At 41.4% G+C, this 14,087-nt stretch overlaps 1 protein-coding gene across 1 annotated transcript in view; it reads left to right on the top strand.

The window, feature by feature from the left end:
- Positions 1–464: 464 nt before the first annotated feature.
- Positions 465–14,087, top strand: part of ZC3H12D (zinc finger CCCH-type containing 12D) — a 54,927-nt gene continuing 41,304 nt past the window's right edge. Inside the window, exons 1-2 of the mRNA XM_072643676.1 lie at positions 465–682; positions 8,589–9,022. Of these exons, the coding sequence (XP_072499777.1) occupies positions 614–682; positions 8,589–9,022 (503 nt within the window). The 5' untranslated portion in view covers positions 465–613. The remainder of the gene's footprint in view (positions 683–8,588; positions 9,023–14,087) is intronic.

The following is a 14,087-nucleotide window of genomic DNA, read 5'->3' as shown; positions in this document are numbered from 1 at the left end:
ACTTCATCTTTGTGGGTCTCAATTTTCTTATCTGTAAAATGGGAATAATAATAGCTCCTAACCCACCAGGTTGTAGGGCTCCAATGATATGAGGTCTGTAAAATAAGCTTTAGAAGGCTCCATTGACCCAAACTATTATTAGTAGGACCGTGATTATAAAGATTCAGATTCTCAGAATTTTAAAATGATTTCTCATCCAACTCACCCTTTACTGGTCCCTAAGTCTATTCTATAAAATATCCCATGGTCCAACAACTTAGTTGCCGGTCATTTTTGCATGTGGTTATTGAACTTTGAGTCTCTGACTCATGCAGAGGCTTTAAGCAAGCCTGCCTTTTCCTTTTGTGTAAGTGTGTGCCTGCGTGTTTTCTTTCTTTCTTTTTTTTTTTTTTCCAACTCAAAGCAAAACCACCTCACTCAAAAGCCCAGCAGTTACGGAAGTGAGGTGTTGGTATGGAATAGCTAACAACTGCCCTATGAGCTTAGTTGTCATATCATGTCTGTTTGCTTTTTTTTTCCCCTCTCAGTTGACTTCAGCTAAGCCTATGAATTCAGCCCTGACTTCCTCCAGAGGCTGTCCCGTGCTCAGGCTGAAGACTGGCACCATAGTTGGATGACTCAGGTGTTCACTGGCAAAGATCACATTGGACAAGCCAAGGCAGGAGACAGGTACCACTGCCTGGTAAGCATTAATCCCTTTTCTGAGAAATTGGCCCCAAAGGAAAGGCAATGGAATGCAAAGAAGAGAGGGATGTAATTTTTTTCCCCTTGTAATTATTCTGAGCAATCTGATTTCTCATAGCTTCAATCTTTGCATTATAAACTCAAATGGAAAATCAAACATCCTTTAATTTTCTTCAAGCCAAATTCTTACATAGTTTAGCAAAATCATACTTCATTTGAAATAATGGTTTCTGGGGAAAAGTTAATCAAAGGAAGATCTTATGTTGATAATCAGTAAACGTTTGCAAGAATGAATGAATGTGACTGTGATGGTAGAAGGTAATTTCCTTGTGTACAATAAAGGACAGCACAGTTCCCAGGATGTATTTTAATATAATCCCCTTTCCCTTGAAAACATCTTACTTTTAGTTATTGATTTGTGGGGAACCTTGACTGACTGAGTGGAAATTCTGAATGTTTAGTATCTTCCTCAAAGTTATTTCTCCTAGACAAGGGTGTGCAAAGGGAATGAGATTTCTGAACCTGATTCCAGGAGAGTGGGAAAAGATAGTATTCTGGCAGTGAACTAAGTCAGTGGGAACTCACCGTGAGGCTAACATATGGCTATTTCACTGTAGTCAGTGAGAACCTCAGCCAGCTGGGGACTGGGGACATGTGACTAGGCAGAGAATAACTTTAGCGGTTCCCTGTGACTCAGGAGGGGAGATTGACTCTAAGTGTGGGTACTAGCATACTTTTAAAAATTCCACTCCTTCTCCCTTTCAACATGGATGCAAATCAGCTTCCTGGTGACTACAACTTTTGCCATGAGTAAAACAAGGCAATAGACATAACTGTCTGGGATAGTCTGAAAACACAAACCAAACAAAATCAGGAATGTGTCCTCAAGGGCTATTCTTTGAAACCTTTGACTTCTGTGATTTTCTTAAAATCACAGTGTAAATTGTAGTGAATTCTACCATGTGTTAGAGAGTTGGTTTTGAGCAAAAGCAAATATCTTTTCTTTTTTTTTCTTTTTTTTTGGTGAGAGCTCTGTTTAGAAACAATAGGTGAAATAAGCCTTTTCCTTCATGGTGTGAACACTTTGAGGGGCTTAAAGTTGATAGTGAAAAGGATTTCATCAGAGTTCTCTAGGAGACTGGGGAATGGATCCAGTAGGATATGCTGACTGGAGTTCAGCTCATGGTCCAAGAAGCTTAGCAAGGCATGGTGCCTCCTACACAGCAGCTGTCTGATAAATACTTATTGACTTGACTTGAATTGAATTGAGTTGGATTGTGACTTAGCCTGTTGCCACAGATCTGCCTCTGGATGGTGAGGACTGCACTTTTTGGGGGGAAGCTTTGGTCTTTTTTCTGGGGGGTAGCAACCTGTGCCACGGAGAAGCACCTGAGGTTATTATTGATGCCACTGCACTGCCTAGGAATTGGGGAGGGTTTTCCACAGATGGTACTAACTGGAATAGTGCTAGTATGTTTTTCTTCTGTCAGCAGCACTGGCACCATTTTTGTTACCTGAGTGCCTTCAATACACTAAATCAGAGAGGTGACCAATCTCTTGCTCTTGACAGACACTATTCCACCACCCTCACCCTTTCTTTCTTTCCATCTTCATCTCTCTCTCTCCCTATATATATATAAATATATATTTTTCTCCTTTCTTCCTATCAACCTTTTTTGTCTCCTACTTTTCCCCCCTCCTTTCTTCTTTCCTGACTAGGTCTTTGGTCTGCCAGTGGTACTAAAGGCCAAAGAAGTTTCTGAGGCCTGATCTCTTGTATTGGGGGCATTCAGTTAATATCAACTGATTCTAGTTATGGCAGTAGAAGGAAATTTTTTCAAGAAAATTCCGCTTAGTTCCCCACTGTGGAAAATCCTTCCCATCCCTGCATTTCCTTAGTCCTTGAATGACTTTGGAATCAACTTAGATTTCTTTCCATTACCCCCTTGGTTCATTACCTACACAGAAAGGTAATCATGATGTTGCAGATTTCCTAAGTATTGCAAAGCTCTGGCTAGGAGTCTGTACAGATTTTGCAAAGCATTATTAATCAGCAGTGCTGTTTGTCATTTCCAGTCAATGCAGAGGAAGAGAACTCCAGTGAAATCTTTAACTCTTTCAAGATTGAAAAATGGGAAGAAAGAAGGGGTAGGGAGGGGAAAAACTGCTCTTAGTAAAATAGACCCGAGGGCCTGATCTCTAACTTTTAAGGAAGACGTTAAACAAAGTGTGTCATGGAAAGAGTTGGTTGGGAGTGGGGTTGGAGGTAGATATTAACCTTTTTTCAGAGTCTTGAGAAATGTATCCATTCATTTAGGAATTTTTAAAACCCCAAAATGCTTTAAAGAGTTTCTAAAGTGGCAGATTTCACTCAATCAATAAGCATTTATTAAACATCTGCTACATGCCAGTCACTGTGCTAGGTTCCGGATACAAATACTAAGTGAGGCAATTCCTGCTTTCATGGAGCTTATGGTTTACTTTGATCTCCTTTAACTCTCAAAACAGCCCTCTTCTTTAATTGATAGAGAGAGAGATGGCTGGGCTTTGGAGTCTGGAAGTACTGGATACAAGTTAGTTCTGCTTCTGATGCATACCGACTGTGTGACCTTGGGCAAGTCACTTACCTTCTCAATATCCCTGGGCAATTCTCTAAGACTATAAGTTACATATGAGTTGTTGAGCTGCTCTAGTGGGATAATTTTCTCTTATATGAATGAAATCACAGATCCGGACCTATACCTACAAATACACACATACATATATGTATATACATACATACACATGTGATGACAGCTAGGTGGCACAGTAGATAGAGCTCCAGGCCTAGAGTCAGAAGGACCTGAGTTCTAATCCACCCTCAGACACTTACTAGCTGGGTGACCCTGGGCAAGTCATTTAACCCTCTTAGCCTCAGTTTCCTCATCTGTAAAATGAGCTGGAGAAGGAAACAGCAAATCATTCTAGTATCTTTACCAAGAAAATTCCAAATGGATTTGCAGAGAATAGGACTGCACTGACTGAACAACTGAAATACACCTGTATATATTTATATTAAACAAAGTATGTCATGGAAAGAGATCCAGATCGGTGTCTCTGTGTATACATATATACACATACACACACACACCCACCACATGTATATATGTATGTATATATGTCTCTGAATGTCTCTTAGGCAAAGAAATACTTTCTAGTATTTTGAATGTACAGTACAACATCACCACATGTTCAGTCTAGTGACAAGAAAACTAAGAAGTCTTACTGGCTTTTTTTTTTAGTCTTATTGACTTTTAAAAAGAAAACCTTCAATGTATCTCCTTTTGGAAGGGTTCACTTTTTCTTTTTTCTTTTTTTTTAAAATTTATTTATTTAACTTTTAACATTCATTTTCACAAAAGTTTGGGTTCCAAATTTTCTCCCCTTTTCTCCCCTCCCCCCCCAAACACCAAGCATTCTAATTGCCCCTATGACCAATCTGCTCTCTCTTCTATCATCCCTCTCTGCCCTTGTCTCCGTCTTCTCTTTTGTCCTGTAGGGCCAGATAACTTTCTATACCCCTTTACCTGTATTTCTTATTTCCTAGTGGCAAGAACATTACTCGACAGTTGATCCTAACACTTTGAGTTCCAAATTCTTTACCTCCCTCCCTCCCCACCCCTTCCCTTTGGAAGGCAAGCAATTCAATATAGGCCAAATCTGTGTAGTTTTGCAAATGACTTCCATAATAGTTGTGTTGTATAAGACTAACTATATTTCCCTCCATCCTATCCTGTCCCCCATTACTTCTATTCTCTTTTGATCCTATCCCTCCCCATGAGTGTCAACCTCAAATTGCTCCCTCCTCCCCATGCCCTCCCTTCCATCATCCCCCCCACCCTGCTTATCCCCTTATCCCCCACTTTCCTGTATTGTAAGATAGGTTTTCATACCAAAATGAGTGTGCATTTTATTCCTTCCTTTAGTGGAATGTGATGAGAGTAAACTTCATGTTTTTCTCTCACCTCCCCTCTTTTTCCCTCCACTAAAAAGTCTTTTGCTTGCCTGTTTTATGAGAGATAATTTGCCCCATTCCATTTCTCCCTTTCGCCTCCCAATATATTTCTCTCTCACCCCTTAATTTCATTTTTTTAAGATATGATCCCATCCTAATCAATTCACTCTGTGCTCTCTGTCTCTGTGTGTGTGTGCGCATGTGTGTAATCCCACCCACTACCCAGATACTGAAAAGTTTCAAGAGTTACAAATATTGTCTTTCCATGTAAGAATGTAAACAGTTCAACTTTAGTAAGTCCCTTATGACTTCTCTTTGCTGTTTACCTTTTCATGCTTCTCTTCATTTTTGTGTTTGAAAGTCAAATTTTCTTTTCAGCTCTGGTCTTTTCATCAACAATGCTTGAAAATCCTCTATTTCATTGAAAGACCAATTTTTCCCCTGAAGTATTATTCACTTTTTCTTGATGGAGTCTGCTTTTGATTTAGGAGGACAACTACACTATACTTGAGGGTGGTGACTCTGGGGTCTTAGAATTTTATCTTCCATGAAATAGATATTAGAAGGGGCAGATAGGTGGTGTAGTGGATAAAGTACTGGCTCTGGAGACAGGTGGACCAGAGTCCAAATCCAGCCTTAGACACTTACTAGCTGTGTGACCCTGGGTAAGTTGCTTAACCCTGATTGGTTCTAAAAAAAAAGGATTAAAAAAGAAATAAATATTGGTTCTTTACTTGGGTTTGTAATTCACAAATGTATGATTTGGGAGAACTCTCCTTGGGTATGTATTTCTGTTGCCCCATTTGTATTGACAGGATGGTGCCTTCCTTCCTTTTAATACATAATCTCCTTGTGCAAATGAGTGGATCTGAGAGATTTTCACCATTTCTATTCCATTGTATCCAGAGATATTTTACTTCTCTCAAGATTCCTTAACTTGCATCTGGGAAATAGATTTGTCAGAATGTTTTCAAAATCCTTAGGTCTCCTTAAGGGAAAAAGAATCTCCTTTACTGATCTTTCCCCATCCGACTCTATGCTTGCTATTTTTATCCAAACTATAGCATTTTAGTGATAGGTTCCACAGAAAGACTTGTAAGCATGAGAGGGAGAAATGAATGATAATGGGAAGACTCTAAAGGGGGAAAGAGGTGGTGTAGTGTTTATTGTTCAGTTGTGTTCGACTTTTTGTGGCCCCATTTGGGGTTTTCTCAGCAAAGATATTGGAGTATTTCACCATTTCCTTCTCTAGCTCATGTGACAGATGAGGAAACTGAGGCAAACAGGGTTAAGAGACTCACCTAGAGTCACACAACAAGTCAGTGTCTGAGGCTGGATTTGAACTCATGAAGATGAGTCTTCCAGATCCTGGGCCCAGCCCTCTATCCACTGCACCATCTGGCTGTCCCCAGTGTAGCAGAGTAGAAAGAAAATTGATTCTAGAACAAGATAAGCTGGGTTTAGATTCCCTCTGCAAAACATAAGACAGTGGAAAGAATGCTGAATTTGGAGTCTTGGGATCTGAGTTAGCATCCCAGCTCTGCACTTACTACTTGTGTGACTTTGTGTATGACTTTTACCCTTCCTCAATTGCAAAATTAGGGGGTTGACCTCTGGGGCCTGCAAGGTTTCTTCCAGCTTCAGAAAGGAAGGAAAAAGCCTTCTTTTAGTATCCACTCCCTGCCAGGCATAGTGCTAAGTGCTGAGAATACAAGTACAGGAAAAAAGAAAGTCAGTCCCTGCCCTTCAATGGGAGAAGACAATGCAGAAAAGGAGGCCAAAAGAGGGGAGGGTCCCAGGTAGCTAGCACAGAGACATGGTTCTGAAGTCTGGAGGAAGTCTTTCCATCTATGATCCCATAATTGTGTGACCTTGGGGAAGTCATTTAACCTTTTGGGGTATCTTCTTCATCTGTCAAATGAGAAGATTGGTCTCTGGGACTTCTAAGGTTTCCTGCAGGTCTAGACCTAGGAGCTGATGAACTGCAGACCCTGAGATGCTAAAGCAATGGTGGAGAGAAGCTGTTGGGAAGTTGTTTGCTCTCAGTCACCTTGGTAGTTTTTGAAAAACCTATTATATTTAGGGCAGCTAGTGTTAGGCCTGGAGTCAGGAAGACTCATCTTTGTGGTTCAAATCTGACCCTAGACAATTACTAGCTGTGTGACCCTGCACAAGTCACTTCACCCTGTTTGCCTCAGTTTCCACATCTCTCAAATGAGCTGGAGAAGGAAATGGCAAACCACTCTAGTATCTTTGCCAAGAAAATCCCAATTGGGGTCATGAAGAGTCAGACACAACTGAAAATGACCAAACAACACCACCACCGTGTTATCCCATTGGGGCTTCTACCATTTTATGATGGAATAGACAGTGTCCACAGCAATGTAATCCTCCTGGGTTCTCTCCTGAACTACCCAGATGTATAGGGAGGGGTAGTATTGTATGACTGTAAGAATTCTAGATGTAGAATCAACGGACATGGGTCTGAAACCCAACCCAGCTACCTATTACCTGTGTGATCTTGGGAAAGTTACTTCACTTCCTCAGGCATCTAGGTACTTTAATAGATGTAAAGTGGTGGGGATGCAAAGAACTAAAAAAAAAAAAAAAGAAAAGCCTGACCTCAGAGAATTTACATTCTGCTGGGAAAAAATAGCACACACCTCACATATGCTCAGATAATTAAATACAAAATAAATGCAAAATGATTTCAGGGTTGGGAGTGAACCCTAACAGCAGAAGAATAAGGGAGTCTTCTTGTAGAAAGTAGTATTTGAGAGGAGCCTTGAAGGGGGTCAGGGACTCCAAGATGTAGAAGCGGAGGAGAGTGTTTGAGGCATGAGAGAGAGCCTCTACAAAGGTAAGGGGAAAAGAGAGGGATTGTCATATTCATGGAGTGGCACATAGTCCATGATGGCAGGAATATAGTGTGTGTAAAGCATTAGAATTAGATTGTGCAGGGTTTTTAAATGCTTAACAGAGAAGGTCATACTTTATCACAGAGGTACTAGAGAATCACTGAAGTGCCTTGAGTGCCATGGTCAGACCTTTAGAAATATCACTCTTCTACCTGTTTGGAGGATGGGTTGGAGAGTGGGGGGAGCCTGGACAGAAACTTCCTTGGACACCATTGACCTGTCTGTAAGACAAGGGAAGATGGACTAGATGTTTGCTAAAGTTCCTTGCTGCTCAAAGCCTATTATCTAGGTGATTCTAAGAAAGAACTAACCCCATAATCTCTCAGGGGTTTGTCTTACTTGTTTTGCAAAGAGTTTTGGAGCTTCAAGTCAGCCAGGATTGAATTGAAAGACAGGTCATGCTAGGTGGCCATTGAATGACGGAGTTGGGATGGTAGGAGGTAGGTAGGGTGAGTTGTTCTGGAAGAATATTTCACCTGGCTGTGTGTGTGTGTGTGTGTGTGTGTGTGTGTGTGTGTGTGTGTGTGTTTGAGGGGGACAGAGTGTACATATTTCCAAAAAAATATTTGGAAAGATTTTTTTTCCCAAAGAGATTTTTGGAATGATTTTTCTGTCCAAAATTCTAAGATTTAAAAAAAGGAGATTTTTCCCAAAGAAAGACTTTTGCAATGGATTTGTGATGTGCAGCAATGCTCCAGAAACACTTCTCTCTTCACATTCCTACCTCACTCTTTCCTCCATGCTTGATGAAGCTTGCCCATGGGTACAGAGCTGACATTTTGAGATTGCACTAAGTAAAAGCAGGGTGATGGTATCTGTGGCTCACTAACCACACTGAGCAACTGAAAATCCCCAAAGGGACCATGATTTCCTGAAAGATAAAGCTGGAGAGCAAGTGTATAAATAATTTGTCCTCGGTAAACTGACAGTTTCAGTGACAGGTTGGCAAAAAAAAAAAAAAAAAGACTGATCACTTTTTTCCTCTCCTCCAGTTCATGTATCTGCATATTGGTGGTAAGGACCTAAACAAAGGACAGGTATCAGAAGGGGCTGACTCCAGAGAAAGACAGAGCCTAGCCTGTTCCCCGGCCAGGGCTGGAGTGATTTTGATGGAGTCCCACACAGAGAAGCTGGAATTCTTCCGAAAACTGGGCTATAGCCGGGAAGGTGTCGTCAGAGTGTTGGCAAAGCTGGGCCAGGGGGCACTGGTGAATGACATCCTACAGGAGCTGATTCAGATGGGCAACCGACCTCATGTTCAAGAAAGCTATGGGGAGAGCCCTGCTCCAAAACTTGTTGCCCGGGGCTCCTGTGGCAGTGTGGACTTGGGCAGAAGGCTTCTGGGGACAAATCCTGAAGATGACTTGGAAGACCCTGACAGTCATTTGAGACCCATTGTCATTGATGGAAGCAATGTGGCTATGAGGTATCAAGTTCATTCATTCTGTTAACTAGAGGGTGCTCTGTTTCTCATAATCTGACATCCCATTAGGATGTGGTATAGAGTAGCAGAAAAAGTGCAGCTAGGATGCAGGAGATTTGGGGTTCTGGTCTTTGTTCCATCACCAGCTAGATACCTGACCTTGATTGAGTTACATAACAAATCTATGTCAAGTTTTTTTCATTCAAAAGCTTGTCTTGAGACTTAACTAAGTTGATATACACATACGTGTGTGTGTGTTTGTGTGTGTACTCTTTTTAAAGCATCTCAGAATCATCACTTTTAAGCTGGAAGAATAAGAGAACCATAGATCTAGAGACATGACTTTAGGGGTCATCAATCCCCTCATTTTACCAATAAGGAAACTGAAGCATGGGGAAGCAGAATGCTTTGTCCATTGGCATACAGGTTGCCCATAGCAGAATCCGGATTTGAATCCAAGTCCTCTGACTCTAATTCCATCTCACTTTCCCATACTGTCTCTTCTTTTGGGAATGTTTTACTTGTCAGCTATGTGAGAATTAATTCTAGCTTCCCAGTTTCAGATATGGCTAACCTACTCTTTTTAAAAAAGAAAATGAAGTCATGTAATGCAGTAGTAAGATCTTTCTTGATTTCTAGGAGTTAACATTGTCACTTGGGTCTAAATCATAAGAGTTTTCTAGACTTCTGGGCCCATGATATTATTGAGTAAGGATTTCACTTTGTCCAAACAAGGGAATATTCAGTTTGCTGAGTCAGAGCCTGAGGAAAGAACTTTACCATAGAAAATTGTCTGTTGGGTCATTCCTGTTGATATGTTTCCCTTTTGTAAGCTGAGTTACTGGCAGAATTGAATTCACTAATATTATCCAAAGCCTCACATTTATTAACAGACTATCAACATGACCAGGATGTATTGTTAACACTGAACTGACTTCAGTTTAGCAGTGAGAGGTCAAGAGTTGAAAACAGTTCTTTTACAAACTTGTCTCTTATAGCTCTTGTTTAGACAAGTCCAACATAGATCCATATCTGGCTTATTCATTCTTTTTTTTTTATTCAGTAGAGTCACTCTGGGCTGAGAGAGTGGAGCCCCTTTTGCATAGAATCATATCATAGGATCTTGATTTTAGACCTAGAGAGAGTGTCATTTTGCAGATAAGTGAATTGAGGCTCAGAGAGGCTGACTGTGTTGGTATTCAGTCATTTTTCAGTCATGCCTGACTCTTCATGACCCTTTTTGGGGTTTTCTTGGCAAAGATAGTGGAGTGGCTTGTCATTTCTTTCTCCAGATTATTTTACAGATGAGGAAACAGAGGCAGAGATGTTAAGTGACTTGTCTAGGGTCACACAGCCAGAGTCTGAGGCTGGATGTGAACTCAAGTTTTCCTGAGTCCAGACCCAGTGTTCTATCCATTGCACTGACATAGCTGCCTAACAGTGACAGAAAAGTGCTTACTATGTGCCAGACATGATAGGGACCCTATGGATATGATCTCATTTGATCTGCCCAACAGCCCTGAGAAGTAGACCACTGAGTCACTAATCAAGCTGTTCCAGTTGCTCTAGTTGTCACTGGTCCCAGAATCAAGTCATATTTCCTGGTCTCAGTTTCTGGATTCATTGCCCAGTTCTACCACTTGCTTCCTGGGTGACTCTGGGTATATACCTTAATATCTGTGAGACTCATCCATAAAATGAAAGAATAAATGCATTGTCTTCCAAGCAATCTGTAATCATAAAAGTGCTAGATAAAGGGAAGCTGTTATTATCCAAGTTAAGGGTCTGCTTCCAAAGTCTCTTCCTCAGGCTCAAAGATACCTCTGTCCTGTCCTGTCCTGTCCTGTCCTGTCCTGTCCTGTCCTGTCCTGTCCTTATTCTCCTCCCCCCTCCCTTAAGTCACTGTATTTGAGGGCCTATTCAGTTTATAGGACCTGGGTATAACTTGGAAGGCTTCTAATGGCTCAGTCAGTTTGGATGGACTTGGAATTCTTTAGAAAATCAGATCCTAGCAGAATGTGACACTGTCTGTGGAATATGCAGCTAAATTGGACATGAAGGTATCACTAGGAAGTGCAAACCAAGAGCTGGAATTCGATTCCCGGGTCTCTGCCTCTGATGAACTAAACTTTTTTCAGTAAGTCAGGTAGCTTGTCCACATTTCACAATTCTGATGTGTGTCATTTAGGGACAGGAGGTTGGTGTAGCCCCTGATTTCATCAGGGTGGGGAGTCCTGGTGTGGCAGCTCCCTCCAAGGATGGAGAGCAACCTTAAGGCATCGCTTGAGGAAGCACTGAGAAATTAAGTCACTTGCCCAGGGTCATCCCCAGAGTCCCACAACCAGTGTTTTCCAAAATCAAGACTTAAACTTGGGTCTTTCTGACTTTAAGGGCATCTTTCTCTCCACTCCTCTGCCTCTTTTGCAAAAGGTGTGTTTGTCCTTCGTTGCCGAAGAAGACCATGCCATCAGAGAAATAATGACGTGATTTGCACTTGACTTTGTTTTGAGTGAGGGAGGGCTGTTTGCAAAAGGTAACTATTGTCTAAGTGAATAATCTGAAGATTATTTTCTTATTGCCTGAGCTTGTTATGAAAAAAAAGAAAGTTAAAATCAGAATGAGTACTGAAAGTAGACAAATCAGGCAATTGCCTAGAGTATAATACAGGTGTTAATGAATGACACTTTTTTAATACTTTTTCGGAATGCATATTTTCACAATTCCCCTTTCATTGGCAGAGAGGTGTTTATTTTATGATATTAAGGTACATGTGTTGGACTGAAGGCTTTATGGCTCTGGCAGACAGTAACTGAAAAGGGGCACCAGATCCCTGCCCCAGATACACAAATGCCACCCCTCAGGTCTAGTCTGAGTATAAACATTTCCCCTGATTTTAATATTTACTACATAGAATAATACTTCAATTAATGCTATCTTAGTGATGAGGCTCAGGGGTACCCCAAAATGTTGGGGTACAAGGTCATTCCAAATCCATTTATATGCAACATTAAGGAGAAACAGACACATTGTAAAAGAATAACTTGATAGGACATTTTTCCCCCTTAAAAATATACACAATGTGGTTTGGGGTTAGCACATACTGTACACTATCACCATAGTAGGATGGAAAGAGTTTTGGGTTTGGAATTAGAGAATCTTTTTTCAAATCCTGCCCCTGATGCTTACTAGCTAGCTGTGTGACTTCAGGGAAGTTACCTGTTACCGGGGAGTTTACCTCTTTGGAACTCAGTTTCCTCATTTATAAAGACAGGTTGAGTTTAATTGCCCTGTCTGGCCCTTCCAAGCCTTAAGTCTATATGTTTGTGTGTGGTCTGATCCCTTCTTCAGCTCTACATTATGGGACAGTGGCTACATTGCTGTGTCTAATTTAGATTCCCAGGTACCTGATCCTGTATTCCCCTGGGAATGAAGGAGAAACAAAAAGATTTCATATTGCAGAGGTGGGCTCAGGAGCCCCTGTTAACTGAGGAGCAAGGAGGGGATGGTCAGTAGGACCTCAGGGTTACAAATGTGTTGTTGTAGTTGCTTGTCCTTCATTCTCGAAGAGGACCATGACATCAGGAAGGTGATGCCATGACATGCAAATCAATTGGATTTTAGTGAGGCAGGGTTGTACAAAGTCACCAGCCTCACTCTCTCCTCCAGAGCCATCTGGGTCGAGTTGCCAGATATAGATCAGGACTACTGGGGATGGCCCCGACAAATATGAGACTGAATGGTTGGGACCACTGACAGAAATGGTGAGGTCAGAAGGACAAGCCGAAAATACTATATAAATTGGAAGAGTCCCAGACATGAAGGATGTTCTGGCTTCTATATATTCCTTCTCAAATATAGCTGAATGACAAGCAGGAGATGGGGCCAAGAGACCTGAGTTTGAATTCTTTGATAAAATGTATGACGAATGACCAACGACATGATTTAATCTCTGGGAGCCTCAGTTTCCTCATCTATACAATGGGGATGATGCTAATTGTGCTACCTCCCTAGTCTTGGGGTCAATGTGAGAAAATACCATAATTGTGAGATCCCCTGACTCCTTAACCAAGTGAAACCAAGTGAACCAAGTTCCTGTGCAATAAATACCAACCAACTTTAAGTTTAGATGTCCCACCTGGCACTCTGTCACTGGTATTGTAACCACCACAGTCAACCAGGGAGCTCACTGCTCTGTATGCAGTAGGGAAGTACCCAAACCTGCCATAAACAGGAGGAGCAAACAGTCAGCTGTGTATTGGGAAAACCCCTTTACCTCACCATCCTTGAAAGGCTGTAATAAGCACTACTCCTTTTGGGTCAAGGCAATATCCCTGGTTAAAATGCAAATAGTCTAGGGAAGGGCAACATAATGAGCTTTTATCAATCATTAACACCTTATCATGAATTAACTTATCGGATCTTTTCCAACTGATAGCAGCCAAAGTCTATGGGACAAGGTCATAGGATTGGTTAAGAGGTTGACCAGGTAGAATAGAAAGCAGTTGCCTATAGTCCGGGAAGAGTGACTCTGGTTAGGACTTTGGATGTAAGCTTCTTGAGGTCAGGGAATTATTGTCTCTGAATTTCCAGCACCTAGTTCTTAAGAAATGTTTGTTGAATCAAACTGAATTGGGCAGTCAAGGATGCTTGAGGGTATAAAGGGGCATGAAAGCAGAAATGAGAAAGTACCTTTAACAAATTTCACCTAGGCTGGTCCTGGCTTTATTTTTGTTCATTACATTATACGTATAATCTGTTCAATAGACTTATAAATTGTTTCTGATACTACTTAGACCAAGACCAAGCAGATCATGTCTTGCTCAGAGCTCATTAAAGAAGTGGGTCTGTCTGTCTGTCTGTCTCTCTCTCTCTCTGTCTCTCTGTCTCTGTCTGTCTCTGTTTCCCTGTCTCTGTCTCTCTGACTCTGTGTCTCTCTCTTTCTCTGTCTCTCTCTGTCTGTCTCTGTGTCTGTCTGTCTGTCTGTGGCTTTCTCTCCTTCCCTCCCCACCCTCATGAATCTACCTTGAGTGCATGTCTATTCCAGCTGGTAGTGGCCTAGACAAGCCAC

The sequence above is a fragment of the Notamacropus eugenii genome, chromosome 2, assembly GCF_028372415.1.
Source record: "Notamacropus eugenii isolate mMacEug1 chromosome 2, mMacEug1.pri_v2, whole genome shotgun sequence".
Lineage (NCBI taxonomy): Eukaryota > Metazoa > Chordata > Mammalia > Diprotodontia > Macropodidae > Notamacropus > Notamacropus eugenii.
This window is presented reverse-complemented; position numbering and strand designations above follow the sequence as displayed.